The sequence below is a fragment of the Podarcis cretensis genome (assembly GCF_951804945.1).
Source record: "Podarcis cretensis genome assembly, chromosome: 14".
Classification (NCBI taxonomy): domain Eukaryota; kingdom Metazoa; phylum Chordata; class Lepidosauria; order Squamata; family Lacertidae; genus Podarcis; species Podarcis cretensis.
In genome coordinates, this window is record NC_137183.1 from 4,218,706 (window position 1) to 4,239,521 (window position 20,816).

At 42.6% G+C, this 20,816-nt stretch overlaps 1 protein-coding gene across 3 annotated transcripts in view; it reads right to left on the reverse strand.

Moving 5' to 3' along the window:
• Nucleotides 1-1,780: 1,780 nt before the first annotated feature.
• ICE2 (interactor of little elongation complex ELL subunit 2) overlaps nucleotides 1,781-20,816 on the reverse strand; it is a 31,929-nt gene continuing 12,893 nt past the window's right edge. For 2 of the 3 annotated variants that reach the window (XM_079953206.1, XM_079953205.1), the window contains exons 8-15: nucleotides 19,799-19,968; nucleotides 17,003-18,137; nucleotides 16,578-16,741; nucleotides 13,132-13,261; nucleotides 9,363-9,447; nucleotides 7,599-7,649; nucleotides 5,556-5,814; nucleotides 1,781-2,307 (exon numbers count right to left, since the gene is read on the reverse strand). In XM_079953206.1, the coding sequence (XP_079809332.1) occupies nucleotides 2,092-2,307; nucleotides 5,556-5,814; nucleotides 7,599-7,649; nucleotides 9,363-9,447; nucleotides 13,132-13,261; nucleotides 16,578-16,741; nucleotides 17,003-18,137; nucleotides 19,799-19,968 (2,210 nt within the window). In that variant the 3' untranslated portion in view covers nucleotides 1,781-2,091. Of the gene's footprint in view, nucleotides 2,308-5,555; nucleotides 5,815-7,598; nucleotides 7,725-9,362; nucleotides 9,448-13,131; nucleotides 13,262-16,577; nucleotides 16,742-17,002; nucleotides 18,138-19,798; nucleotides 19,969-20,816 lie in introns of those variants that run through there. The other variant, XR_013833040.1, reaches the window with a different exon arrangement.

The window sequence follows — 20,816 nt, forward strand, 5'->3', positions numbered from 1 at the left end:
AAAAAGACTTCAGTGAAGCAGGCCTGGCATCTCCCATGGGAACATAAGCAATAGGTGCCACACCAAGAACACCCTAAAGCCTAAACCTTGCAGCAGCCAATCTGCATATATCAGCTAGCAGCAAAGAAATGCCATCCCAAGAGAAAAGGGGGAGGGTATGCAATCATGTACAGCTAACTGTCAGAGGCCTCTCAACCAAATGGCCTCTAAACAGAGGGTTGAGCAGCAAGAAGTAAAAGGTAAACCTTTTTAAAAGACAGGTTGAGAAAGTTCATTGATTTCCCCCACTTTAAAGCGAGCTGAAAAACTGAGCTGCTGAACCCCACCCTCTTGTTATCGAGCACATACATGACTCACCGCCAAAATATTTCTTCTGTGGGAGGTCAAAGACTGGATTTATGGTTTTGAAACAGAACCTACTATTTAGCAACAGTGCAAAGCAAACTTGGCTCCTTTTCATTAAGGAACTGAAACAAGTTCAGAGGAACAGAGAAGAGGGTGTCTGCTATGGCAACAGAAGGTAAACAAGGCGACAAATGAATGAAAAGGTGTTAGTGTATTAAACCTCTTTTCTGTGTCATGAAGTAGTTGTCTCTTTGTACGGGTTTGTACTGTTGAAGACAGAACTTGTTTAAAAACATTCTCTCTCACCAAGAGTAGTTCTTTAAGTGGAGCCCCAGACAAGGAAATTGCTCCTAATGAAAATGTAGAACAGTTTAGAACAGTGGTAGGGAACTTCTTTTAGACTGAGGGTTGCATTTCCTTGTGGGAAACATGGCAGATGTGGCAGGGTGAGAGGCAGAAGTGAGCAGAGGGTCAGGAGAAGTGGACAGAGAAACAAATATCATTCTTATGTTTGTACAGCAGCCAAATTCCAACCATGCAGAAATCAGCTCCTCCTCTCACAACACCTCTCCATCCAGGAAAGCAAAAGGCATTAACAGAGTTCACTGACACATTCCAGCCAGGTTCAGAGTGTGTCTGCATTCAGAGGGCCAAAGATACCTGAAATGAAAAGTTAGTTTGGTGCCTGCTATAAATTTACTAATATGGGCTACAAATCAGTTATCCTGTGCAAACCTCAGTAAACTCATCAGCAGCAGAAGAACCACCCTATGGTGCTCTTGTACAGCTGTTTATTTCAAGGAGGCTCAGCAGGAGAACTGTCCTGTGGCATCAGTCTGATGCAATATCTGCTGCTGTACCCAACCACCACCACCACTTCATGATAGGGCCTGCCTGTGTATCTGAAGAGGGCAATAATGTTTTCTTTAAAAAAGTAGTTTATCAATGTACAACTTAAAATTACACTAAGGCAGCCAGGCTGACAAGACTCAAACTTGGAATCATTTCAGGATATAAAAATACAAGTGTTTTTTACAACCTACGCACAGAAAAAAACACCACTATCAGCAACCAAACAGATGAGAAAAGTCAAATTCAAACTTTTAGAGTGTGCAACTGGAACATTAAAAATTAATCATATTATTATTTTTAACTGGATTAAAGTAACTTTGTGCGAGTAGCCCACTTCAATTTCAAACAAGTATAAAATAGTATTTTTTTTAAATGCAGCATTGGGCTGTAATTGTTTGCAACACAAACTCATTGCATGTATCTGTGGTACTTGTTTCAAGCATGCTGTTTAAGTGAGGATCCAAGAGATGCGATGTGGGAGTCAACCAACTTCCAAGAAAAACCAAAAGAAGCTGGAGTGGGGGTTGCTTGAGAGTCAGTTATGGATCTGCTTTGGCCCAGATCAATTAAGTGCAACGGCTGGTTTCAAAAGGCATGCTGTGGCTGGTTTAATTTTATTAATAATAAAATATGATGTTCAGAAAGTTCCCCACATTTATTCCCTGCAACTTGGCCCAGTAACAGCAAGCTATTAGATGGTTGCTTCAGGTCTGCACTTGCCTTGATAGAAACAGCTCTCATCCAATTTGACTGGATACAGAAAATAAGTCAAAAGGTTTTACACAGCAGCATTTCTTAACAGATAAGTTCGCCCATCCTGGCATTCTCTCCATGGCTGTACAGTCATTTGCATACAAAAAAAGTTATTTTCTGCTCTACATTTCCTCCAAATGACTAAGTTGGCTCATCTTTGCTCATCTTTGGTTTTTTCCAGCACTTCCAATTTGACCCTCGATTTGCCTGCCTGTAGATATTTCTCATCATTGACTTGTTCTGGGCAGCCCCACGTCTCTTTCGAAAAGGATTAGCTGGCGGGTGATCGTTGTTTGTTTCCATGGGAACTTGCTCTTTGCGGTTGGGTGTGCCTGTGTGTGCTTTTGTCCCACTCATCTAGGAGTGAAAAGAACAGGGAAGAAAAAGAGAGAGAAAAAGAGGAAACTACTTCAAATCAGGGTGTGAAGTTTCTTGCAGAGTCTACCTAACTTTGCTAACATTTGCTCAGAAATGAAAAACAGTGAAACACCTTCTTCCTCTCTCTTAACTCAGTCCTAAAACAGTTAAGGGTGGAGCAAATGTCATTACATGATATATTGCTGTGAAGGGTCTGCTTTATAGGAAGGAATGTGGAAATCTGCCTTGTCAGGCCATTTGTCCATCTAGCTTAGCAGTGTCTACACTGACTGACAGCAGCTCTCCAGGGTTTCAGACAGGGAACATTCCCAGCCCTGCCTGGATATGTCAGGGATTGAACCTGTGAGCTTCTGCAGATACACACCCCTGCCTTCATTGGATACTCAGCATTTTTGTACAGTATTACCCCTTCAGCTGCATCTGTGAAAATTCCAATGATCTGTGATCTTGCTCCTGGCTAGCTACTTCCTGAGTTACTATGAAAAAAGACACAAGTAGAGCTTTCAGGAACAAGCGTTTATATCTTAGGTTTCCCGAAAACCTACAAGTGATGTGGAAGCCTTCTGATGTTTTTGCATTTAATCAAAGGCAGCTGCCCTGATTTGGTGTAGCTACATCTATACGATAGGTGGGGAAAAACTTCTGGGTTAATAGCTTAAGCTAATAGCACTTTTGAGATGCATAATTCCACTGGAGGCTGTAGCACAGGGGCAAAGGGCTCACCACCAATCCAAACTGCACACTCCTGCCTGCTCCATGCAAAATAAAAAAAGACTTGGGGAGTTTCAGTCACAGAACTCACATCACATGCAGCTTCTGAAAACACCTACGTATCATCTCAAAGGTCTAGGGCACTCTACATCCAAAATGACAACAAGCCAAAACAGATCCATGATGCCCCAATCTCCACACTGGTCACACTGCCTCTCTTCACCATCAGTTACAATGCCATGCATAATTTTATAATCTCATGTCATCTCTTAAACATTTTTTCTCTAAACTAAAAAGTCTGCAACTTCTCCTTGCAGAAGAGTCGTTCTAAACCCTTGATAATTTTGGTTGCCCTTTTCTGAACCTTTTTCAACTCTACAGTATTCTTTTTGATGTGAGGTTATCAGAACTGCCCACAGTATTCCAAATGCAGTTGCAGCATAGATTTGCATAACATTGCAGGTATTTTATTTAACTTTCCTTGCTGTCTCTTTTTGCTTTCGAGCTGGGCAAGCTGCCTACACCTTTCGCCTCCTTCTCCATTTCTATCTCTGCGTTTTCTACCACAATATTCTTTGTGGTTCAAACAGCCTCTCCGTGTTTTTAAACACTCCTCTTTCCTCACAATCTCCCGAATTCACCTTTTTAGAAAAGCCATTGCAGATTTACACTCATCTCTCTTTAGCTGTTCATTAAACAGTACCTGTTTGCTCCCTGTCCCACCCACACCTCTGAGCTTGTTCTGGCTAATATTATAAGAGAAGCAACAAGTCACTTTTGGATACTGGATAATACCCTTCGCTTTGCTGGCACTAAATAATGATTATATAGCAGCAGAAGCAGCTGTTTCCCTTATACACTGGGCCACATTCCCAGTGTTAAGACACACTGTGTGATACTATGCAACTTTACTCAGCACTAAGCCACACCAAGTTCAATATGGCTTACTCCCAGATAAACATGCACAGGATTGCAGCTTCAATGTTTTACACTAACCAGCAAGTTCAAGAAGTACTAGAATTCAAGCTTACTCTATAAACCATTCACCAGCTACCCTTGGGAAACGTGGTGTTTAGAGGAGGGCATTTCTCTTCCACACACAAAATGTTAGAATTTAAAGTCTTTCAATGAAGTAAATAAGCAGTAGATCCAGCACTGATAGAAAGGAAAGTACTTTGTCATACAGGACGTAATTAGGGAATTTGGTACTATGGGATGTGGTCTGGGCTTAGGATCGCTTCAAAAAGCATTGGACAAATTCATTGATGTCATTAGATCAATCAGTCATGGCAGTTAAAATGGAGCCACGATGTAGAGAGCAGTAGACCTCCAAATACTAGGTGCGAGGGCTGTCATACATCCAGACATTACTGGGATTTCAAAGGTGGAATTGATGTCTGGGGGGAATTTCTGAAAGGCAGTGCTTTGTACTGGATCTTAGGCAAGTCAACCAAAAATAACATGTTTTTGGGGCGTTTTTGTAAAATGGGGTGTCCTGGTTTTTACTTTTTGAAATATGGCAACCCTACCAGGTGCTGGGGGCAAACAGGGTCATGCAGCTACTTTCATACTCTTCTTGCAAGCTTACCAGAGGTACCTGGCTGACCAGTTAGAGACAGAATATTGGAATAGATGGAGAAGTTCTTAAGTTTCTTATGCTTACGGTCATTTGTCTCTAAGTATAACATCACAGGTTGCAGCTTTGTTAAGCTCTTCCTTATCTTTTGAGCAGATATTTGATTTTACAGAATATATTTCTTTTCCCTATTCTCATAAATATTTCAAATAAAACCCACAACGAACTGTGGCTCTGTTGAGAGAAGGCCACAGGTTCAACTCCTGAGATCACTAGAAAATAATTTCAGGGCAGAAGGATCTCTGCAAGGAACCCCAGAGCTGTTGCCTCTTAGCAGAGATAATAGTGGGATAGATACAGCAGTGTGGCCTGTCTGACTTCCTTATGAGCTGCAAGAGATTGAACATTTTCTCACTGCTTCAACTATATAGTTGGAAGAGACTGAAAATGTATACATTCAGTGGAGCTGTTTAGTTTTATTTACAAAGAAAAAAGAAGAAACAACCACCCACATAAAATTATATGTTTCTAACTGGAACAACAAAATCATGTTTTCCTACATTAGAAGTAATCACACAGCCACAATCAAGAAAAACACGAGGCTCCTTTTTTTTTAATGGAACCACATACCATTTTCTAAAACTACCAAGAGTCTTTGTGGTTCCTTAAAAGGCACATGTGTTTGTGGACTAGGGTCCACTTCATCAGATATATGAAGTGTTTACGCTACATATTACTAGCCACCCTGGTATCTTTCATATGTCAAAGGTACGGAACAGAAAAGGAATGAATACATAAAATCTTCACTTGGCAGATATACACAAGCACACCTATATACTGGAAAAATATATGTAAAATGGTGAGATCAAATGGCCATGAAATACAATTTTATTTTTTTTTAAATGACAATGTTATGTAAAATGTAATATTAAAATCTCACCTTCTGGTTCTTCACAGGGTTTGCTGGCTTTGGTGGGAAAGTGCATGGAACTCGCCCTTGAGCAAAATGATAGGGCAGAGGGATGTTGGGATCTAGTGGCACCCACGGAACTGAGAGGGCAGAAGGTATGCTGGGCAGGGCAGAGTGAGCTGAATGCAAGTTGTACGTTGCTCGGGTGGCTTTTCCGTCGCAGCTCTTATAGATGGTAACAGAAGAGTCTCCTGCTGCATGAGCCAATAGGTAAGAGCCCTCCTGCAAACTAAAAGTACAAATGGAGGCTAAAATAGTTGGCTTTGTGGCTTTGAAGCAAATGAATAGTACAGAAAGGGAACAGCACAAGGGTATTCTGCTCCCATTTGCCAGATGTACTGCATTGGAGTAGGCACTCTAGTGTGATCACCACAACATTAAGAGCTGTGACTTGTACAAGACTAAATGTTCTACCTCCTGCACTATGCAAAGTCCTTTGAAAGCAAACACAACTTGCACATAGAATCCTCACCACCACGCTGTTTTCCTCAACCACTGGTTCTGGGAGGAGGAATGGAGAAGGCTTTGTCACAGTTAAGTTCAAGCAGGTAGCCAGGAGGGCCAACTGTTTCCTATGCTCCCTCTATTACTCTACTACCTTGTAGATTTCACTTGGGACTTTTAGATCCAGTCAACTCCAAGGACTGCTTAGCACGTGTCACTTTCTTCACAAACACATATGTGTTAAATAAATAATATATTGGTTAAATAAATAAATGTGTTTGTGAAGAAAGTGTAGGGGGAAACACATGTACACAGGTGATGCACACCTCCTTCACATGCTTACATCACATGAGGGTATATTCTACAGATGAAGTAGCACTCAGCACTCGGGAGTGATGGAGCGAGGAGAGAGGCAAGCAACCTTGTTCTCATGCCCAGAACTTGCATCTCTGACATAGAAAATAGGCTGCTTAGCAGTTGGAGTCACCAGTTCTTCCAAGGTGCTCAATCCATAGGAAGCCTGTTCTCCCCTGCCTGGCCTGTATGTGGCCCCCCAAAATGGTTCCTTCCTGGGCACAGAACTACTGGAAAGGGGAGCTTGGTGGAGGCACACTAACATCAAGAGCCTGAGCCTTTCTATGTATCACACCCTGCTCCACTGCTCTGAAGCATGCTAAGGCCTGGGTGTGGAAGACAGTGCATGAAGGGGAGCTTAGGGGGGAGAGCCTGAGAAATAGCAGCACTGTGAGTGCATGCAGGGTCTGAAGGAGGACTGGCAATCTTTATCTTCCCATATGGAGAGAAGAGATTCAGCAAGGAGACCCAGGTGAGAGCTGGGAGAAAGGCTGCCACAAGCGAAGTGTGTGGCTGGCAAAAAACATGCCTATGGAGAACTCTATGCTGTTTGGCAATAAGCACAGTGCATTTTTGTTGCTGTGTTCAGCTCTATTCTCCTCTCCTGTTTGGTTTCAAGATGCTGGATTAGGTCAGTTTATTCCTACTGTTGACAATCTTACCTTGTACTTGCTGACTATTCACTATGGTTATTTGCAATTGTTCATACCAGCTTTGAATTGTGCTAATTATTGCTGATTGTCCGACATGTTGCAAGTTACTACAACCACAACCCCATGGAAAAGTGCCATATAAAAAGATTAACAAAAGAATGAATGAAAATCTTTCAGGTCAGGACGCTGGCTAAACAAGCGCAGAATTCTCCTTATTTTGTTCCTCTGCTGGATAGCTTACTGGTCTGTGAATGTGGCTTCTCTCAGCCCGGGTTCTTTTTTTGCATTGGGTCTGCCTAGCACATGACTTCAGCCCTGACTTCCTTTCATTCTCAACAACCTTGGCTCAGCAGCTTTCACGGTTCCTGATCCTGGATCCCGCTACCCACGCCCCTTTTCTCTTCTTGTTGCCTTCCACTGCACGGCTCCCTAGGACCTTCCAGCTTGTGAGGCTTCCTTATGCACCTGAAGCTCTAAGTTTGCAAGGGCTTTTCTGGTACTTATGACAAAATTAGCATAGGACCATGGACCATTTAGAAATAAAGTCAAAGGAAATACATACCCACTCACTTTCTTCAGTATATGTTGGAGAATATTCAGTGAATTTGCTGGCCTGCATGTGTAAATTTATTAATGTAACAGGATGGTTATATACCACTTAATCATTCTTAACTTCTAAGCAGTTTACCTAGAATATAAAACATTCATCTTAAAATGCTGATAAAAACTATGTTAACTTGATTTTAGTGTCTGATCTTATCAAAATATAAACAGGCAGTTGCTAAAAATGTACATAATAAAATTGCATGCTAACATTATATGTCTGGGTAGGCTTGCCTAAACCAAAAGGCTTTTAGCAGGTGCTGAAAACAACACAACAAAGGCCCCTGCCTAAAACCAACAGGTTTCTTGCAAGCATGGAACTAACTAACACTATTTGTACCTATGTGGTGCTTGTAAAAGTGTCAGTTCCGCACTTACAGAAAGATTAACATTCATAAGGAACAAATAATTTGAGGGAAGTGTTTCATGAACACTAAAAATTAGTGCATTATAAATCATTGGTCTCTCAAAAACATACACACATACAGTTACATAGTTTGTGAATTCTGACAAACTTCCCTGATCAGTTGACCAGGCTACTCAGCTCTATACAGTGGTACCTCAGTTTTCGAACATAATCCATTCCAGAAGACTGTTCGAGTTCCAAAATGTTCGAAAACCAAAACCTCAGTATGGAAGCCTCAAAACGGAAAACTCAATACGGAAGCTGTGTTTCATGTTCGACTTCTGAGGTGTGTTCGAAAACTGAAGCATTTATCGTATTGGCCTGAATATAAGCCTAACTTTCCCCCCAAATTCCAACTGTAAAAAGTTAAAGTGTGGCTTATATTCACAAACGTATGGTGTGCAGCCAAGAGCACGGGGCAAACAGTGGCAGGAGTGCGGCAAAGCAACACCCGCCTTGTGTGTAGTCCCCCGTCCTCTCCAAGGCCAGGGAGGGAGAAAGCAAGGAAGGGGAAAGGCCATTGGCAATGCAGCGCGGCTCCCCCCCCCCCCCAATATGCAGCCAGGTATTTTTCTTTTTTTCTCTCCCCCCCCCTCCAATTTTAAAGGTGCAGCTTATATTCCGGCCAATTATGGTACTTCCAGGCTTACAGCAATCGAAAACCGAAACGTTTGTCAATGGAGATGTTCAAAAACCGAAGTAACACTGTACTGCCCCATTCACCCACCACAGCACCAGACATGTGGGAAATCTGGCAAGAGGATCTCATATTACATTTTTTCACAAAAGTTTCAAAATCATGACAGCAAAGTGAACACTGGAAGTGTGTGGCCTGTACCACCTGACTGTTCAGAACACACACAATGACGAAAGATGCCTGCTTTGGCAAGGATTCAGCGTGAACTGAAAGTGCTACCTATGGTTTGATGGGGGAAATTCACCTGACAATAAAGGCCCCCTCCCTCAACTTAATGTCATCCAATTTGTCTATTTGGTTTTACTAAATGATCCATCAGCTTTCTGCCTAAGTATATCATCTACCCAAACCATAACAACAAACCAACAGGTAGCACCTGGTGAAGCGGTAGCCCTGTACTGTATTTTATTTGTATCATTAACATGTAGAGTTGGAATAGAGAATATACCTCAACCAGGGTGGTCACAACAATGTTATAAAATAAAAGTGCACTGTTAACAGTGTAGCAACTTGAGGAATGACATTTAAAAGGAGCTGGCTTGCTCAGACATGCTTCATATTCTGAAGCTGTCATTAACAAGTACCTTGCAAATTTTTTACATTATAGGAAGCTCACTCACTTAAATGTGCCAAATCTTTTTTTCAACCCTTCTGCAGGCAGTTGCTCAAGCAGAAACAACTTTGAAGTTAAGGCATCAACATGACCTGAAGAAAAGAAAAAATACCAAGCGGTTTCGCAATGAAAAATGAGGAACTGCACAAGAAAGATGAAGGAAATTCTCAAGTAATGGAGGACAGACCAGCATTTAGATTAAAAGATCATGACACAATCACAACTTCAATAAAAGAAAACTAAGAACTATAAAGAGAGACCAGGTAAAACAAACCCCAAAATCCTGATGGCTACCATCCTATTGTACTTACCCAGGAGTGAGTTCTACTGAACCCCCTAAAACAACCATCTTTCTAGTCTCAGGCTACTCCAAACAGCAGCCTTAAATGCTATTGGTCACCACTGGGCCACACATAGGAGCTGGTGGCTGGTAATGTACTGGTTTCTTTTTTAAAAACTAACAAACAAAAACATCCACTGACCACCCTCTAAATTGTTCAGCTATCAATGTGTATTGCTTGCTCTAAACCCGTTTAAATCTTTAACAAGGAAAAATGCATTGTTAGTAAAGAATTTGTGTAAAGAATCAAACATTTGCTTTTTGAAGTGCAGAAGTCTGTGAACAATTAATAAACTTGAACTGAAAGTTTCTTTCTGCAACTAATTTCTTTGATTCATCTCTGTACACAGAGATGGGGAGAGTATTTAAACACTTGTTTGAATGTTCTGTCACTTACTAACTAACGCAGTCTTGAATCTGTATTGTGCTTTGTTTGAATTTCAGTTCAGCCATTAAATGTGGAGCACCTTTCCAGCCACTGCATGTGCTTTGCCAAAAGCGCTCTGAAGTTAGGTAAACTTTACATAGACATTGTATTCGACATACTGCTATCAACTCCAAGCAAATGTCAATTTCCTGACAGCAAGGTTATCAGTCATACTTCATGGCTGGTTACACAAGAAAGGAAGATTATTAAGAGGTGGGGGTTTGTTTGTTTTTTGGTTGGCTTGCTTTTAAACTTTATCCCTCTAACCAAGAAATCCTTATGAGCCAGAGGGAGAGAGAGGTTGGGTTGGGCATCCTCAGTCTGCATATTTTATCAGTAACTCAACTACCTTCAAAGAAGCATTTATTTATTTATTATTTCCAGGTATGTGTGGTTTTTTTTCTTGCCTTGCCCTACACTCAAAAAACCCACAAAGCGGTTTATAAAATGATGAAATGCAATATCTTTAAAAAGTAGAAAAAGCCATCTGTTCATACTTGTGAAACTGATTTAGTCCAGCTCTTAAAAATCACAAGGGTAGACAAATTAAAACTATGCTGTGCTGCTGGAATGGGGACCTGGGATATGTTTCCATTTTGCTAATTTCCAGAGTTGGGAAACTTGCTAACTCAGGGTGCTCAGTTTTGAACATATTTCTTTATTCCAAGGCAAATGATATCATAGTAGCAACTGCTCTGCACAACTAAAGGTAAGTCCTGGATAGTTAAATCCAGTCGAATTCAACTATGGGGTGCGGCGCTAATCTCCACTAGCCAGTAATGGAGTAACAAAAAGTCTCTCACCCAGCCCTGCATTGTTGTTAGCAGTGCAATGAAGGGTCATGGACAGATAGCAGTGAATAAGTCTATTTAGGAAGGGCACTGACTATCAAGAATCTGCCTTCAACACTCCAAATAATGTTGCTTATGGTCATAATGACTCTTTGGATATTTCCAAAGGGATATTTGGAATATTTTGGATATTTCCAAAGGGATATATTTCCAAAAGGTTACAATTCTTTGATTCTATGAAAGGACCAATAATCCAACACACTCAGATTCCTGTTCTCTAGGCATACTTCTGCTAAGTACAGGCCTGATTTTATTTTTCTTCTTACAAGTTGTGCAATACTTTACTTGAGAATAGCCTTCTGGGATCAGTTGTTTCCAACAGCAAGCAGCCAGATATCTCTGAACATTCACAAGCAGCACATGAAGGCAATGACTTTGTTCTGTTTAGCTCCATCTTCAAGAGACAGGCTGCTTCTCAAAAGGGATGCTCCTTTTAGCAATCATAGCTAATAGACTGATGGTCCCTGGGGTTTTTCTAATCCCTTTAAAAGGCCTTGTATGCATGGGGCTGTAGCGGATCCCACTGCTAACCACCAATTAATATGTAGCAGTTTCATCCTGCTCCCAATTAAATATAGCAGACCCACCTCACAGTATGCCAATTAAATGAACGTCTTCAATTTACCACAGGCTATCTTGTGTGAGAGAAACTGCGATTCAAGGAGTCTCAGACAGGAGTTAACCAAACAAGAGAACTTTTATTTACAAAGAAGAAGAAGAAGAAGTTGGTGAAACAAAGTTGGGTCAGGAGATGCGTTCTTTCAGGTAGAAGTTAACTTATTACTTAAGCTAAATATGATTATGTTACAGGCTTAAACACAGTAGTACAGGCACATCTTCTCTTAAACTCCCTCTCCTCAAAATCAGATGTTACATTTCAGTTTCTGTTTCTCCTTTCTAGGTCCTTATGCTTAGGTCCAGCAGATGCTTCAGGTCAATGTTTTTAACACAGTTTATTAATTTGGTTCAAGAGCAAAGGGGTCCTTTTTGTCAGTTAACTAGTAATCCCACTCTTGAGGTATTCGGATTAGTATAACAGACCCAGGGCATCACTTCACCCCTTGTTACTGGCTTGGGATTCTTCTTTTCCTAGAAGAACTCTCCCCTCCTGGCTGGAATGAGACCCAGGTACAGTGGCGCCCCGCAAGACGAATGCCTCGCAAGACGGAAAACCCGCTAGACGAAAGGGTTTTCCGTTTTGGAGGCGCTTCGCAAAACGAATTTCCCTATGGGCTTGCTTCGCAAGACGAAATGTCTTGCGAGTTTTTCCGACTTTCCCCCCCTTCCCCCCCTTTTTCTAAGCCGCTAAGCCGCTTATCAGCTGATCCGCTAAGCCGATAAGCCACTAAAAGCAGCTAATAGTGCTAATCCGCTAAGCCGTCAATGGGCTTGCTTCGCAAGACGAAAAAACCGCTAGACGAAGAGAATCGCGGAACGGATTCTTTTCGTCTTGCGAGGCACCACTGTAGTCTGTATTCCCACAGCTTCTCCCTCTCCCTGCTCAAACTCAGCCCTCCAGATAACTCCTGTCTGTATACCCTCCTCCCAAGACACTCCACATGGTCTTCCTATCTTAAACTACGAGGCTCTTTCCTCTCGCTAGAGTTAGTCTCCTCAGTGTGGATGTTCAACTCAAATCAGAACCAGCTCTCCCTCAGTCAAATCCTATCCTAATCCCCATCTCCCAAACTATACCCTATCTCTGTCCCTCTCTCCAATCTCTTTCCCTTCTCTATCCCTGTCCAACTCTATCCCTCAGAAACAGCTCCTTTTATTCTCCCTCCCAAAGTGCTGGCTCCACCCCCCACCGACTGGCTGTCTTGGTAGCCAATCAGGGAGGCTCCAGCCCCCTGGTGGAATTCTGAGGGACTGCATCTCCAAACTCTGGCCTGGCTCTGCTGTCCATCAAAAGTTCAATTGCCACATCTTTGCGGCCATGAATTCCATATGCATGCCACAGGACTTAATTACATATTGGAACATTCAGCATAGTTTTTCCATTGAGAAATTATTCCCAGTTGGCCATTTTTTTAAAAAAAAAGGTTATGTGAAGAATTTTGCAGAAAGGAAATGACAGGAAGTTACGATCCCCTTAGTGCAGGATCAGAAAATATTAACCCAGAACAAATCAACTTATGTTCAGAAGGACTGAACTTACCAACTGTAAATGAACTTCTTGAATGTAACAAACTCTCTGTCCACAGACGACATACTTCACCTTCAGTTAATGCTTCCACTCCATAGAAGGCTTGATATTCTAGTTTTGACAATATGTAAACTGGAAAGTACTGCAAAACCAGAGGAGAGGGGGTGTTTTCACTTGGTTAACACATTTTTAGTCTATATACTTCATAAATAACCAGAATCTGATTCACTGCCACTGCCAGACTGGACTTACGTGGGACCAGGCCTGGGGTTCATGAAGTCTTCCCTTAAGCTGAAAACTATTTTGAGATGCAAAGTAGCAAAGGAAGTAACTTCTGGGTGATTATCTTTTTTGTGAAGGTTCTACAATATGCACACCAGCGTAGCAACTCCTGCTGGCACAAGGGGGTATGCGCGCACCCCCCCACACACACACCATGGGCGAATGCATCCCTCCTGGGAGGGAAGCAGCTGGAGGGCGCCCAGGACTTGGGAGCGACACCTGCAGGCCGGCACTTACACGCCTCTCCTGGGTGTCCATTCCAGGTGCCTTTCCCTTCCAGCAGTGCGCCCCATGCTGCTTTTTCCGGCAGCACTGCGCCCGCTTGTGACCAGGAGGGATGCAGCAGCTGGGGCGCCCTGCAGGCTGTGCAGCACCCACTTCCCACCCCGCCCTGAGTTTTCCAGCAGCGCTGGGCCCACCCGCTGGAGGGTACCCTGCAGCCCATGACACCCTGCCCCACTTCCTCTGCTATGCAACTTTTCGATACATGTATTGTAAGGATATAAATGTGGAAAACTTAAGAGAGCTGAGAGTCTGCCTCCCTTCAGCTCTGTAGCATCAGGGTACAGTGATGCCCCACAAGACGAACGCCTCGCAAGACGGAAAACCCGCTAGACGAAAGGGTTTTCAGTTTTGGAGGTGCTTCGCAAAACGAATTTCCTATGGGCTTGCTTTGCAAGACAAAAATGTCTTGCGAGTTCCTGCGTTTTTTTTCCCTCCCCCCCTTTTTCTAACCTCTAAGCCGCTTATCGGCTGATCCGCTAAGCCGCTTATCGGCTGATCCGCTAAGCCGCTTAACGGCTGATCCGCTAAGCCGCTTATCGGCTGATCCGCTTAGCCGCTTATCGGCTGATCCGCTAAGCCGCTTATCGGCTGATCCGCTAAGCCGCTTATCGGCTGATCCGCTAAGCCGCTTATCGGCTGATCCGCTAAGCCGCTTATCGGCTGATCCGCTAAGCCGCTTATCGGCTGATCCGCTAAGCCGCTTATCGGCTGATCCGCTAAGCCGCTTATCGGCTGATCCGCTAAGCCGCTTATCCGCTAAGCCGCTTATCCGCTAATCAGCTGATCCGCTAAGCCGCTTATCAGCTGATCCGCTAAGCCCCTAAGCCGCTAATAGCGCTAATCCGCTAATGGGCTTGCTTTGCAAGACGAAAAAACCGCAAGACGAAGAGACTCGCGGAACGGATTCTTTTTGTCTTGCGAGGCACCACTGTAAATAAAAAAATTACACAGTGGTTCTCACCCTTTTGTATTCTCTTAAGAGCACCACAGCAGTAATTGCCACTGCTGGAATAAACAGTCTTGAGGTCACAACCACACCGTGGTTTCAATTTTGCATAGATGCATATTTGTAATGGCTCTATATGTCATCATCGATACAGTGCATTCTACTCACATTGGGAAAGTTTGTTATGGATAGCCACAATCTAAAGATACTGATTATATGACCTGACTTCATTGTACTTAACAACATTTGCACCTATGTGAATGGAATGCACGGGGTATTCTGAAAATCCAGAAGTGCAATGCTGCCACCTTTAGGAAGTTCAAGGACAAAAAGAGGACTAAGATATTCTGAGGCAACTCCCCACAAACGTAATTTTATAAGCATTTGTGTTACTTATCTTCTGCAGAATAGCAATAACATTTCCCCAAATGTATGCCTCTCCAATTCTTTAGAGGATAAACCCTGCCCCTTACATTTCACTGTATGGCATTGGCAGTAGAATGGTTCATATGCTATGACTGCATAGCAGAAAGGAACAAAACAGAAGGGACTTTTGAAATGGAGAACTTTTATTTCTCTCTGCAGTACATAAATTCTGTCAGTGCAAGTTCTTTGTATGGATATAGTATTATAACCATAATACTAGCTTGAGCCATCAACCCTAGATTGGATTCTGGTTTGTACTGTGGAGGCAACAGGTCCATAGATCAGAAGCAAAGCACAGTGCTCCTGGTTCAATCCCTGGCATCTCCAGTTAAAAGGAACTCAGGCAGCAGGGCTGGAAAATTCCTATTCTGGCTGGTAGTCTAGCACCTGTACTTTGAATGAACTGAAGTGTGTGGAAACTTCAAAGGTGGCCTCACCTATACTGGGTTGCAATCATCCAAACAACAAACAACTTTCCAGGATGTGGATAACAGTGGCCAGGCCCTTTCTGTCGAGGAGCAGCCTTAGCTGGTGAATGGTGCTTCGTACTACAGATGCCACTGAGGCATCTGCAGCAAGGCATGGATTTAACACAGTGCTTCTCAAGCTTGGGTCTCCAGCTGTTGTTGGACTACAACTCCCATCATCCATAGCTGGCAGGACCAGTGGTCAGGGATGCTGGGAGCTGTAGTCCAACAATAGCTGGAGACCCAAGCTTGAGAAACACTTATCTAACAGCACCCTCAAGCAACAAAGCTGTTTTTTTATGGAGAAATGGAGCCCCAACCATGTTGTTCACACATCCCAAGCTGCAATGGAGGGGCCTCCAATCATCCTGGGAGGCTCCTCATCTTTCTGCATAGCTGGCACAACAACAGAAGCAGCAACAAATTTGTGTGCTTAGCTTACATGATCAAACAAAGTGTCAGGAAAAGCATCATAAGTAGTTTTTCCCCTAACTTCCTTCCGTCATAGAACTATAGGACTCTTTTAATGAAAGGAGTCTTGGAAGACAATGAACTACACAGATGCCGCACACAAGGAGCTGGTGGAAAGGGGTAGTGGGGAAAGCAGCAGCAGCACAGGGAGTCCTCATTTCCCCATTCTCTGCTTTGGTGAAGAAAGTGGGACTTGCAGCTGCTGCCAGCACTCCAGCACAGCATGCAGGTCAGCCACCCAGAGTGTGGAGAGGCTCAGAGGGAGCTGCAGCTAAAGCAAGAGGATGCTGTTGGGTGGGAGCTGGAGCTAAGCCACTAACTCAGTTGATTAAGGAGAAGACTCGTAATCTCAGGGTTGTGAGTTCAAGCCCCAAGTTGGGCAAAAGAGTCCTGCATTTCAGGGGGCTGGACTGGATGACCCTCATGGTCTCTTCAAACTCAATTCTATGATTCCACCTTCTCATAGTGGACCAAGCTCTGGCTGCTGACCAAGGAGGTGGCAAGTGAATTGGCTCAAAGAGAAAACTGCATTCTTTTACATATCTGGAAAAACACGAGCCCCACTTAACACAAAAGCTTACCCTTTTGACTTTTGCTTTCTTGTTGGATGGCCTCTGTTCTACTTTCTGCACAGGGCAGCGCACCAGTAGCTGCAGGTCGCCAAGGCTGAACAGCTTGTAGATAAGATTGCCCTGTTGAGGAGGTTCATATTCCAAACAATCTTCAGCTGCATCCCAAACCACCTCTTCCCAAAAGAGAGAGTAAAAAGGCAGTTGGTCAATATCTCATCACATTCACTAGGCTTCGCCCATTTAAAAGGTGTATTTTTTGCCCTGTAACATTTAAGGATGCTGTCTGACTAATGGGTACATTGGATTCAACCTCAAAGAGGAAAGTGCTGACGGTTGGCCAGGATGTCCCAGATGTTGTTGCACACCACCTGGATTCTGGTAGTGCTTTGCCCAATCAGGGATCGCATTCTTAGCAGAGCCACCAAAAAACTCACCTTTTTGAGATCCCTGAAAATATGATGTCCAGGTAACCTTGGGTAAGTTACTGGTATCCACAGTGGTACTTTGCTTGGGCTCCATAGCAGAAGGTACTTTTGATGGTGGATACCCCTGGTTTGGTGCAGGGCTTCTTTCAGAATTCATCTGTGGCTGCTCTTGTCGGTGTGGAGAAGGTGGCTTGAGAAGTTCAGCTTGCATTTTCAAAATCTGCCCAACAGGATCAAATTCTTTAGACATCTGTTCACAATCTTTTTTGGACACAGCCATTTCTTGAACTGGAATCCTTGAAGGATCTGTCAGTTTTCCTAAGAAGGCTTGTTTCGAGCAAGGCGACTCAGGAGTAACTGCTTCAGGGCCTCGGCCAGAAGCAACCACACTCGATTCACAGTCAATGCCATTTTTATGTCCTGTGTCAATTATCAAAGATTCCTCATCTGTGTCACTGCAGCAGGAGAGAATGGATGAGTTATCATCTTTGGCTGCATAAGCCAAACCTCCTTCCTTGAAGTTATCTTTTTTATCTGAAGTTAATAAGGTATTCTTGTCCAGAGTTTCATCTTTGACGTAAACAACTCTTTTGCCATCCAGTTCAATTTCCATCAAATTGAACCCTTTAACTGATGAAATTGTTTCACAGTCCAAACCCAAGACACCACCACTTGATGCTGGAGTCCTATTAAAATCCTGTTCTGTGCTTAATTCTAGCCTCTGTTCAGGGCCTTTGCTCCTTCCTTCTCCAACATCACTGTTTACCTCCCACACTGACTCTTTCTCCATTTTCAGGTGCTTTGATAAGATTTTTGACATATATTCATGTTTCACAGGACTGCTCTCTGGTGTAGAAGGCTTTGTTGTCAATGTGACATTGGTATGAATTGGTAGGCTGATGGAGTCGGATGTCTGCAAGCTTGGGCCACTGTTCATGTTCAACACTGGTGCTTTCTCCATTTTCACATGCTCTGATAATATACTGGCAGGTTTTGCAGGAATGTTATCCAGTTTAGAAGCATTTGAATGCTTAGATACAGAACCAAACGTCTCTAGTTCTGTCACATCAGTGCCAAAGTCTAGATCCACAGAGTCAGGTACTTGAAGCCGTCTACCTTGGCATGCTTCAAGTGGTGCTCCCAGCTAAAGAAGGAAAACAAACAAAAAAATACATAGAGAGCCACTCTTAACAGTGAACAAAATGATCTGCTTAACAGTTAATATATGAAGCCTATTCAGTATTTCTGCATCAAAATGTTTCAGGCGTCAGGCTCAGACACAACAATTTCAATCTAACAAACCATGGTTTATTAGACCAATTATTTTTTACTGTGCTCATCTTTTTCCTCCTATTACTCTCTCTTGTCATAATGGAAAACATTCAGAAATTGTTAACAACAGGTCCGAACTGGGAAACTGTGGCTTAATCTCAGACGACAAACCAGGATTGGATCCGGGCTTGCACTCAATATAATAAATCACAATTTCCTTGTTTGGACATAATGGAAACTGTAGTTGAATTAAAGCACAGTAAGAGAAGGAAGTGAGCACATGTTCTGACAAATTGTGGTTTATTAGATTGCGATTGTTACATCTGATACAAGCAAAACAAGGGAAATGGAAGTGTTTAGAAGGTATACACTGGAAAGGGGAAAACATTTCAAAGATTTTCAAACCCAGTTCATCAGTGAGGAAAACATGTTCTTGTAGAAGGATTTGCAAATTAGCTACCTGTTCGAATTTTGCCTCATTTTCTGTTATTAAGGCACATTAATGGAAATAGTGACATTTAAGAGCCAGTGCTGTACTCAACACTGTGGTGTACTTGGATTGTGAAGAGCTGTGTTCATAAAGTCATGAAGCCCACTGGATAACCCACACTCAGCCTAATCTACCTCACAGGCTTGTTGTGCAGATAAAACTGGATAAATAGTACATTGCCCTGTGCTCCCTGGAGAGAAGGGGGGACTAATGTCACAAGTACGTACACGCCCACCCTAAATGCCAACATTTTTCATCAAGAAAAGCCACATTTTATTGTCAGAATACAGGTTTAGGGAAACCTGTATCCACTGCATAGTACAGAGTGTGATGTAATGGCTGAGAATGTTGGGCTGGGAACAAGGAGACGCTGGATGGAGCTCACTAGTTGACCATGGACCAGTTACTATCTCTCAGCCTAAACTACCTCACAGGGAGTAGTTGTAAAAATAAAATGGGAAAGTTTCATTTATTTATTTTTACCAAGAAGGGAATTTCTCCAGGTAAATCTTGGAAAGATTTCTGTCTAAAACCCTGGAGTGCATCTGCCAGTCTCTGCTGGCTTAGATGGAATAACGGTCTGACTCAGAATAAGTCAGCTTCCTGTGTGTTTATCTGGCAGCCATGCAGAACAAAGATAGAAAACTGAGGCAGGTTGAAAAAGTTAAAGATCTGCAGAGACCCAGCCCACCCAGGTACTCAGCATGACAAGTGGCACCTTCATTCTGCATGGTGAAATGCTCTGTACCGATGTAAACGAAAGGTAAAGCACTCTGGAAAAGACTCTGGTAAAGCTGGATCAAGAAGAGCTGGATGAAGATGAGCGCTTGCACTTTTAAGAAATGTATCCATGCAACCCTTGATGACTTAAAACTTCCCCACCCCAAAATATAAAGGGAGGTTAGCAAGGACAGATATTCTGTAGCAGATTTCTATGCAGGATCAGGGAACACAAGATATCCAGTACCATTTCATAAGTTGCAGGAAAGTTAAATTCTCCCTCGTGCTCAATAAAACTAAATAAGCTTAAAAATGGAACTCACAAGTCCTTCAGGTGGGTTGTCTAGTATTGCAGCATGTGCCAAAATGCTTGATTTTTTAGTCATGTGGAAATCTGCCAGAAATTCATGATACAAATGGTTCTTTTCTCTCATGGCCATCTCTTTTTTTGGGAGAGGGGGATCAATATAGGCAACTTTGACTGGTCTGAAACCTTTAAAGAAAAAAAAAAGTGTATGTTCACTTTCCAGTAGCACAATCTTTATTTGGGCACCTACCTACAAATTAACTTCCTGTTTTCCTTTTAATTAAAGGAAGATGTGAGAAGATGCACTAATCAGCAGAGAAATAAAAGTGACTTCCTCCCAGTAACTTTAATGGGGCAACCCAGCAAGATGGACAGGGAATAATAATGATGATGATGATGACGATAATAATAATAATAATGATGATGATAATGATAATTCCGGGTTTCTTATTCTGCTTTTCACAAACCTTTTCCTTTCACAAACCACTGCATTTCAACTGTCCTTACAGTAAAAAACCACAAAAACTAGCTGAGAGGTTGGAGGAGAACCAGTATACCAAATCAGTTCCTTGACTCCTCTCCTGCATAACTGCAAATAATTATGTAGCAATAGAATCAATGGTCATAATCAACTTGGGAGAACAATTTAGTGGGAGTGGGGAAAAGTAGCAGGAAAATATCACCAGAAATCATTATTAGTTGTGCTCCATTTCTCTGGACACTGTTACTGTTCTAAGTAGTCAGAAGGGATGCAATATATCTGTGCATCTCTCTCTATAAACTTTGCGATTTTGCTTTACCTATTTTTCCTATTCTTCGTTATTTCCTGATGTTTGTTAACAAATTTGCTAAGTCTTGTTTTTGCTGCAACATAGTAAAACACCTCTGGATATTACTGACCTTTTCCCCACTACAAAGAAATTTCCCCCTCCCCCTTCATTTCCAGAATAATTCCAAGAGATTAACAGCAAAACCCTTAAGCATGTCCAATGCAATCCTAGACATGTCTACTTAGAAGGAAGTCTCAATTAGAT